The 9375-nt window shown below is 44.5% G+C and overlaps 1 protein-coding gene across 1 annotated transcript; it reads left to right on the plus strand.

The window, feature by feature from the left end:
- The first annotated feature begins 224 nt into the window (after positions 1-224).
- fbxl22 (F-box and leucine-rich repeat protein 22) lies at positions 225-7140 on the plus strand. The gene is made up of 2 exons (XM_017405662.3): positions 225-1016; positions 5964-7140. Exons 1-2 carry the CDS (start codon positions 679-681, stop codon positions 6310-6312), a joined length of 687 nt encoding a protein of 228 aa, XP_017261151.1. The 5' UTR covers positions 225-678; the 3' UTR covers positions 6313-7140.
- Positions 7141-9375: the final 2235 nt, after the last annotated feature.

Here is a 9375-nt window from a genome sequence, read left to right on the forward strand (position 1 = left end):
CAGCTGGATGAGGTTTACTTGTAAACTAAGAGGCAGTCTGCTTCAGAGCAGATCATTTCAAATTATTTTGGACATTGGTGGACAATCTTATATTTTAAGATCATCTTTTGATTCTTTTCCCCCTATACAGGAAGTGTGCAAAGTAATACTTTTCCTCTTTTTTTTTTGTAAGAGTGGTCTTTTCTCCCAGAAACTTTCCCTTTCTTAAGTTGAACTAACAGGCCTTGAGGTGCCAAACTGCACACGAAGAGTCGCAAAGCCAAGCGACACGGAGCATATTTCTGAAAGGACGGGGGGGCTTTAGGCGAGAGCAGCGTCTGAACATTTTAACAGGAGACGCAGTTCTTTCAGAGGCACGTCAAGCGAGTCTGTTTCTGTGAGGTGGGCGTAAACATCTGGCCCTGTCCATGACAGATGGCCGGGGAGAGAGGACAGCTCGAGCACTTCCATCTTTGAACGCATCGCAGTTGTCTTCCCGAAATAGCCTCCGCTCCACCGCCTTATATGTGCAGGCCTTCAGCGTGTGTGAGTGTGTGTGTGTGTGTGTGTGTCTGCAGGGGCATCATGTATCTAGGCCACACAATACAGGCTGGGGGTTCATTGTTGCAGCCTTTCAGCAGGCCTGTCACTGCCCCGGGGACGGGGCCCCTGTGAGCGCCTCCGGGGGGACCGCTCAGCATGCATCTCACTCAGCTCAACCAGGAGTGTCTCCTCCACCTTTTCTCCTTCCTGGACAAGGACAGCCGCAGGAGCCTGTCCCTTACCTGCCACCGGCTGCGCGAGGTCTTCCTGGACCCCCGCCTGTGGAATCTGCTCCACTTCAGCTCCCCGTGTCAGCTCAGGTGGGGCAACTTTGTGCTGGGGCCCTCGCTGCGGCACCTGGCCATCTGCTGGTACTCCAGCAGGGTCCTGAAGGTGTGCAACATCGAGGACTGGCTGAAGAGCTCCTTCCAGAGGGACATCTGCAGCAAACACGAGAAGCTGGTCAGCTCCTTCCTGGCTCACGTCTGCCGCACGTGAGTGTCGGTGTGTGTGCTTTCGCCTCTGCTTTGTTCAAACTTTTGGTGGGGACAGCTGAAAAGATCTTTGTTTTTATGGCGAGGAGGCGGAGCAAAAAATGTTTTTGCCCCTGTCTGAGTGTGTGTGTGTGTGTGTGTGTGTTTGTACCAAAATATCTCATGAACCAGTGGACGGATTTGAATGAAACTCTCAGAGAAAAATCTAAGGATGAACATCTACAAGTGATTAATATTTGGAGTCAGCCCCATTCAATATGGCCGCCACAGCTAAGTGACCTCAGCCAACACAAAAATGGCCATGGCTCGGTCGAGTTTACAAATACTCAGCTCAAATTTAGTGTGGTAGTAGCTGAGACTGAACCCCAACGCATACTTTGAGACCTAACAGATCGAGCGAGATCTGCTTTTAAAACTGCACTGTGTGTGTGTCTGTTAGCAAAATATCAGATGAACCACCAGATGGATTTAAATGAAACCTTCAGAAACAAATCGTTGGATGTACCTCTTCAACTGATTAACGTTTGGAGTCAACCCGGCTCGAGACGGATTAACAAAAGTAACTCAAACCCAGTCAGTTTTACAGACACTGAGCTAAACTTTGCCGCATTTTTTTGCCGCGCCTTTAATCTCCATTTAGTGGCGAAACAGACCAACAGACCGTGGACAGCGGCGAGATTGTCTATTTGGTGTCAGCTGATAATGAGGTCACTCGAGCCCCACAACAGCAAGCAAAAGAGTTTTCATTTCGGGGCCCGTGTTTTAGTCAAACTGTCATGTTTAGCTGCCGGCAGCAGGGAATAGGATCATCAGAAACAGATGGTGGATCTGGAGCTGGCTGCAGAAACAAGAGGGGGGGGGGAGACACATCTGTTGGACATGAGACTAATTCTATTAACTAACACAACTGTGGGCGCATATCAAATTAAATTCACTGAGTGACGTGACACTTGGATTTGATTGGCCAATGACACTTGGCTCATTTTGGCTCCTGGCCTTGTGTGTGTGTATGTGTGTGTGTGAGTGGCTGGCTCCATGCAGGAATTGGCCCAGAGAGACCTAATGAGGGTCTCTGGTTAATTTCTTCATGGCAGCCAGTAATAAGTGCTGATGTGAGGGAGCTCAGGCACTGCAGCGGCTGGACAGGCCACAAAACAAAACAAAAAAAAAAAACAGAGAGGGCCGGGGTATTCTGAGGACAATGAGTGAGCATTTCCTGTATTGTGAAACTGGAGCCGCAGCAAGACACGAGAGCTGTGAGATGAGTCGAAACTAGAACCCACCTACTTTGTGTCCAGGGCTCGGATTTTGCTGCCTTTTAGGGCGCGCGCTGCTTTGCATGCTGATCGAACCCTCCCAGTTTGTCTGAAGGCGAGGAAGCGCGCACGTGACAGAGTGGGAGGGCCCGCGGAGGGGCTGTGGGAGTGATAAAGAGTGGTTTGGCCTCAGACGCTCTCAGTCAGCTGCAAAACGAGAGATTTATGCAGGCAGGTGGAGCCTAAGAATTGGTCTCTTTGTAGCCGTTCGAGGAATGAGCATGTGTGTGTGTGTGTGTCTCTGACTGCCTCCTCGCTGCTGACGCCAGGAGCGGCTGGCTTCCCGTCCTCGTGGAAAAACCAATAAAACCCAGCGCTTCCGTGGGCTCAGCGCTCCCTCGGAGAAAGACAACCACAGTGAATCACCATTCACAAGCTCACGTTTGATTGCGTCGAGGTCACAGCAAGAACAAACATGCTTTGAGTGCTGTGTGCCGTCGACCGCTCGGTGGGAAGCATAAGAAGCTTCGCCTTTTGCTTTTAGAGTTAAACGCCACCTCGCTTTGATCTGCTACGTCGCCCAAATTGATGCTTTCTCTTGCAAAACCAGATAAAAGTGCACCATTCAGTTTTATTGAAGTTATATATATATATATATATATATATATATATATATTAATTTAATCTAGTAAGGAAGTAGATTGTTTGTTCTAGGAAAGCACAAACAATCTACTTTAAAAGGTGCCCATCTACTCAAAGGATTGATGGACATGGCTCTTAAATGCACACTTAAGAGTCTTATTTTGTTCACAGGACACCCTGACCAGACGAGAAAACCCTTTAGAAACCCAGACGGGTCATTAGAAAGCTGACGACAGGTTTGTGATGTGCTGGTGCTGCAGCATGCATCAGGCTGACCTCTAAGCTGTGAGCGACATCACGTCTCAAACCGAACCAAAGGAGGAAAATCACTGTGATGTACATGAGAGCAAGGACGCAAAAAAGTCAGTAAAGCCTCTGAGGTTTTACATATCGGGTCATTATTTACATTCATCTGTGTTTAGCAGGTTGAAAAAAATGAGTAACTACGACCTGAGATAAACACGTCCTCATTAACAAGATTGTACAAAGTGGGGGTACTGTGGGAAAGTTATTAATAAGCAATATCTTACCTGTTGTAGATAGCCTCTCGGATGACTTCAGTTTAGAGAAATAGTTTAATTCTGACTAGCTTAATGAGCTCATGGCTAGTCCAAATGACCCCAAGACCAAAGGGGATCGCTGCCGTCTTAAAACAACTTGAATCTAAAACCAAAAAGAATCTTAGTGTTTCATTCAAAAACCTGTTTTAACGACCTTTACATCATTGCATTCAGAATATTGCTGCTAGGAGTGCCCCAGGCTGCACCGTCAGTGCTACAGCTAGCTGATTGTGCTCGTAAATGACCACGAAATGCAAAACTGACAGCGATGTACCGAACCCGTTTAAAGACGCTAGCCCCCCACTCCTTTTTGCACGTCATCTGCCTCTCTGTCCTCTGTCTACGCTGACGTCAGAGGAGGCTGGCTGTCCTCCTACATTGCCCGTGGAGTGCTAGTCCAAGACATTTTGGTCTTGGACTAGCGGTTAGCTCGTCAATCTGGTCAGAATTAACCTGTTTCTCCAAACAGAGCTATCTACAGCAGGTAAGATGTTGGTTGTTTAGCACCTGCCACAGAAGCCCAATTTAAAATATTTGCTTTAATTTTGGAAAAATTTCAAAAACCGGAAAGGTTGTGGCTGCGTATGGGCTTCTTTCCCCTATGTTTCCTCTACATAACTTCATTTATGCTCTGAAAATATCAATAGCTTTGCTTCCCTTCCCTTCCAGCAATAGAAAATATTAACAGCTTTGCAGTTAGTTCTGGCAAGAAAAAATACAAATAAAGCCACGAAAAAGGAGGAGTTAGAAGTCGTGTGCCTAAAATAACATAAAAAAAACAAATCTGTTTGCCGGTGCGCAAACGCGTTTGAGAAACTGACATGTTTTGACTGGCCTAGCACAATAATCCTGCATTTTTCTGAGTGCTGTGACAGGGTGGATTATGTAACAACGGTTGATCATTTAATTTCTATTACACCTACCTGCTTTCACTTCAGGCCACGCTTGATGAGATGCAAAGTCACGGGAGAGCAAATGTGCGTCTAAATCCCTCTATCACTACCGAATACGGTCTCGGTGTGTTATTTTATTTATTTATTTTTTGATATTTTTTTTAACGCCATCCCCTCACAAAGTCAGAAAAAAAAAGGGCTCCTGCAGCAGCGCACATGATGGTGCTGCTGCGTGCTCAGGGGTTACTGGGGCAGCGCCCTCGCAACTCTGGAATATGTTTGGCTCACATGTAGCGAAGCAGTCAGATTATGTAAGTGTTTATGTAATCTGCATCAGCGAACATGAATGACACCCCTGATCTGCTGCCATCTGAGTGTCTGCCTGCCGGCCTGCCAGAAGGCTGCAGTGATACTGTACAGAAATGTGTCTTCCAGCAGCATTTGGTTGGTTTATTTTTAGAAAAAGGTTTTTTTTTTCTTCTAAGATCACAGCAATCAAACGTTCTGTAACTGTTCTTTACGAAAGCATGTAGATCCATTGTAAAACTGAAGGCCAAGCAGTCACTGAGGAAAAGCGCGACGCCTACAGCTTTTCATGCCAGACTTTTAAAACTAAAACCATCTTGTGTTCAGAACTGATGATGCTGATGATACTTTTGGAGCAACGTTATGCGCCGACCTAAGTGATACTGGGCATGTGCTGGAGATGACTCTCAGCTATTACCACATCGAATTGTGGCTCAGCATCTGTAAAACTGGCTGTGTTACGGCTATTTTAGTGTTTCCCAAATTTAGCTACCATCTTGAATTGAGTTGATTCCAAAAGTCAATGAGTTGTAGATGTATACGCAACAATTGCTTTCTGAGAGTTTCATTGAAATCCATCCAGTGGTTCATGAGATATTTTGTTAACAGACAGATGCCCAAGGTTAATGCTAAAGTTTTAAGGAGAACTCTTGAGCAATCCTTAGCACTTGGAGTATGTGTTCTGAATGACTCTCTGCTACTACCACGTCAAACTTGAGCTCAATATCTTTAAAATTGACTGAGTTGTAGCCATTTTTGTGTTTTCAAATGTCAGTTCACTGTGGCGGTCATCTTGAATTGCATTGGCTCCAAAAGTTAATCAGTTGTAGAGGAAAATCCACTGATTATTTCCTGGAAGTTTCATGAATATATGTCCAGTGGTTCATGAAATATTTTGCTAACAGACAGACAGGGTTGAAATAGTTATACTATTTCTATACTATACTTTGAAATAGGGCAAAGTGTGCACAGTATGTTAGCTCGCACAATATGTGTAGGGAATGACAACATCTTGGCAGAGTACTTGTTAAATTGACTGAATCGCAGAAAATTTTGTGTTTTGTAAGCTGTGTCAGCCATTTTGAAAAGGGTTGACTGATAAATTTGATTAAATTTGACCCTCCTTCTTTTGTTACCTGAGTCTGCATGAATCTGGAAATAAGCACCTACACCTAAAAGCCACGTTTACTGAAATTTGACCTAATCCAGGCTTTAATGATCATATGATGTGATGAGTAATAACAGGCCTTCCTGTAAACATGGCGCCACCGTCTGCTCCCTGTCCCGCAGGTGTCCCAACCTCCTCTCGCTGACGCTGTCCGGCTGCGCGCACATCACCGACCAGGACGTGGTCTCCGTGCTGCGCAGCTGCGGGAGGCTGCGTCGCCTCCGCCTGGAGAACTGCGTCCGCATCACGGACGGCAGCCTGCGGGGCGTGGCGGCCCACGGAGCCAGCCTGGAGGAGGTGAGGGTGGATTTCTGTAGGAACATCACCCAGGCGGGGCTGCGGCGGTGCCAGGAGGCCAGGCCGCTCCTCGGGCTGAGCGCAGAGAGGAGCGCTGGCATGATCCCCGACAGCGAGCCCGACGAGAAGGAGGTGCTCAGGAGGCCGCTGCAGAAAGTCCTGCAGGTGTCCTGATGGGGAGCGTCTACCTCCACAGGCTTTCCTTTGAACTTTAAACTCCTTTTTCTAAAAAAAACCCAACTTTTTGTACAGTATTTATTTAATAATATGGATTTTCTCTTACATAGGCACACTGAGCTTCCATAAAAGTCTTAAACACCCATGTGACCTTATCACTGATTCCTAAACACACACTGCAGTGATGTAATTATTTACCTTAAGTAACTAATTCCTTACTTCCTTTCCTAAAGATCCAACTTTTGTATGACTAAACCACCAGCAGCTAGTTTAGCATTCCTTGAAGCAATGCATATTGTTCACTTTCTTTCATGCCAGAGTTTAAAACTAAGATCAGGCGGTAATCGTTTTGGTGTGTTTTTTTAACGTAACCTTACGCACAATCACACACAAGATCTTGCTTCACCTGTCAGCGCTCAGAGTATGTGTTGGAGACGACTCTCAGCTCCTACCACGCCGAATTGTAGCCCCGTATCTGTAAAACTGACTGAGCCAGAGGCATTTTGGTGAAGGCTAAGGTCGACTTGCTGTGGCAGCCATCTTGAATCACGCTGACTCAAAAAGTTAATCAGCTGTAGCTGTACCTCCAGCGATTACCCTCAGAGGTTGTCATTCAAACTTGTCCACTCGTTCATGAGATATTTTGCTAACAGACACACAAACAAACACAGGCGCACATTGTCGACCGCTTTTTGTGGCGGCCGGCGACTAAAAAACAAGTTCAGCTTAGTTTAGCTCCATCCAAAGGTTTTACATGTTTTATCGTCTTTGACTTGAGTGTACAAAAAAACATGTTAAAATAAAGTTTTCTATTTTATGAGGCAATATGTGTCAGACCTTTTCTCTTTTTTTTCTGGAAAACAGGCAGACTTCCGCTCACAGCCATGACAGATCAGACAAGAAATCAAGAAATCAGATTCTTTGTTGAAGAAAAATACCGACCAAACGTCTCACAAGCTTTACGTTCCTTAAGCAGTAACATTTTAAAATTAGCAGTAAAATCATATAATAAGTCTAAATTAGAAGTCATTAGGTTTGTTGTTGTGAAAAAAATGAAGCAAAATAAAGTTAAAAATCAACATTTATTTCCTAATCTTTGCTTTATGATAACATGAACATCTATGAAATAAAACCACTAAAGAGAAACTAAACCTTGAAATATTTTCAATCTGAACCGTGACCTGGAGCAGGTGCTGCTTTCTAGAAGCCTCCATTGTTTCCTTTTCAAATAAATGTTGCATTTGAGCAGCTTTTTCTATCCTCTACAGACTAAGTGGCTCAAACGTCATGTGCATCAGATGGGTTCGAGTGGAGGGACAACCTGAAAACTGTCTTTGAGTATAGAAGATGTTTTACAACTGCCTCAGTCTTCTCTACAAGGAACAATCGGAGAAGGTCAATCCTGTGGCGCTTCATAGTTTTATCAAAATAATAAACACAACTCCTGAGAAATAATTCAAGTTCCGATGTTAAATCTATGAGTTAAGCTCGGAAACAGGGTGAAATCACACTAAAGTGCTGCTTTCCAACATTAACCCAACCAGATTAATATAATTCTGCTCTGCACTGAAGAGTCCAGGCAACTCAAGCTCACTGGTTAGTGTTGAGCAAATTGCCTCAATTAGCTGAGAGTTTCCCAGAATAAACAGTTCAGATTTATAGGTTCCACGATGAGGCACATCCGGCCGCCTGCAGCCCTCCAACCCAACAACAGGGCCGAGTGTTCGACGTGTAACAACACGACCCCCGTCACAGCGGCCGGCCTTTTTTTCCTCTGATGGCGAGGGCCTTAAAGGACCGGTAGTTCGGGGTCCACGTCCTGCTCTGCGTTCTGTGGTTCAGGGACAGAGACGTTTTCTTTCTGTCCAAGTGGAACCTCGTGAAGTACGAGAGCGTATTCTCAAATGGCCTGCTTCCACTGCGCAGCGTGCCAAAAGAGAGGAGTTTCACTCCTGCTTGTATCGACACAATCAGCTGAATTTGAATGTGAGCCTCTGTGTTTTCAGCAGGAAGATTGTGCCAAAGGTTTTCTAGATAGAGGGGAAATACTTGATCTCACACACACAAAGAAAAACAGATGATTGAGAAGAAAATCAGCTGAAACGACAACAAACATTTCTAGTTTATTTTTCTTTCCTTTTAGCACTGAGAATGCCATTTTCTTAGACTTTCTTTATCTTTTTTTATGTAATTCACCTAATAAGATAAACTGTTTTTTATTATTTCATCATAAAATAAAAAAAGTTACACCGAGTTACAGACATTTTTCTGTTGGTTATGATCAACGAGCTGTGGCGGCCATCTTGAATTGAGTTGACTGCAACAATTAATCAGGGATAGTTGGGCATCCAGTGATTACTTTCTGAAGGTTTCATCAAAATTAAAATATAATTATCCTCTGCCTCTGGCAATAAATAAAGGTTTATTACATTTACATTTACATTTATAACATTTTTCAGTGTCATTTCCCACCGTGGCTGAATGCTAACAGAATAAAGTCTTTGCAGCTTTTGATGCTGTTGTTTCCCCTCGTGTGACGCTCGCACTCCGCCGCGCACGTGAATCCAAAGAACAGCGGCAATTTAACTCTGGTGCTCCTGACAGAAAATCATGTGAAATGCAAATTGCCAGGAACTGATTAAATTTGTTTCCCTGGCCTCCATTAGAATAACAAATTTCATTTAAAAAAAAAAAGAAGAGATTTCTGCTACCTCTAATCATTTTAATTAGCTGCTCCACTCTGGCCAGGCAGGATCGTGTGGAGAGATGAGCGACTGCGGCGGCGATGATGAGACCTTTTCTGGCTTTCGGTGAAGGAAGCCAATTGTGTTTGAATGCAAATCAAAACACCTAAAAACACGTCTGAATTTTGAATCATTTATTCATCAGTATGGTTCATATTCATGCAGAGGTGTCAGTAGCGTTTAAAATTCAACAGAGGGATAATAAGGTGTTTAACCTCCGGGGGGGCCTCTGAACACATTCAACTCTGGTCCAAACAAAGGCTCGCCAAGTCTGATTAAAATCCGCCCTGAGAGGTATTTTGCTAACAGACAAACA

This window comes from Kryptolebias marmoratus, linkage group LG11 (genome assembly GCF_001649575.2).
Source record: "Kryptolebias marmoratus isolate JLee-2015 linkage group LG11, ASM164957v2, whole genome shotgun sequence".
Classification (NCBI taxonomy): Eukaryota; Metazoa; Chordata; class Actinopteri; order Cyprinodontiformes; family Rivulidae; genus Kryptolebias; species Kryptolebias marmoratus.

Coding starts and splice junctions, on each gene's coding strand:
- fbxl22 (XM_017405662.3), top strand. CDS start 679: ATGCATCTCACTCAGCTCAACCAGGAGTGTCTCCTCCACCTTTTCTCC. Junction 1,017..5,963: donor CTGGCTCACGTCTGCCGCAC/GTGAGTGTCGGT, acceptor CCTGTCCCGCAG/GTGTCCCAACCTCCTCTCGC.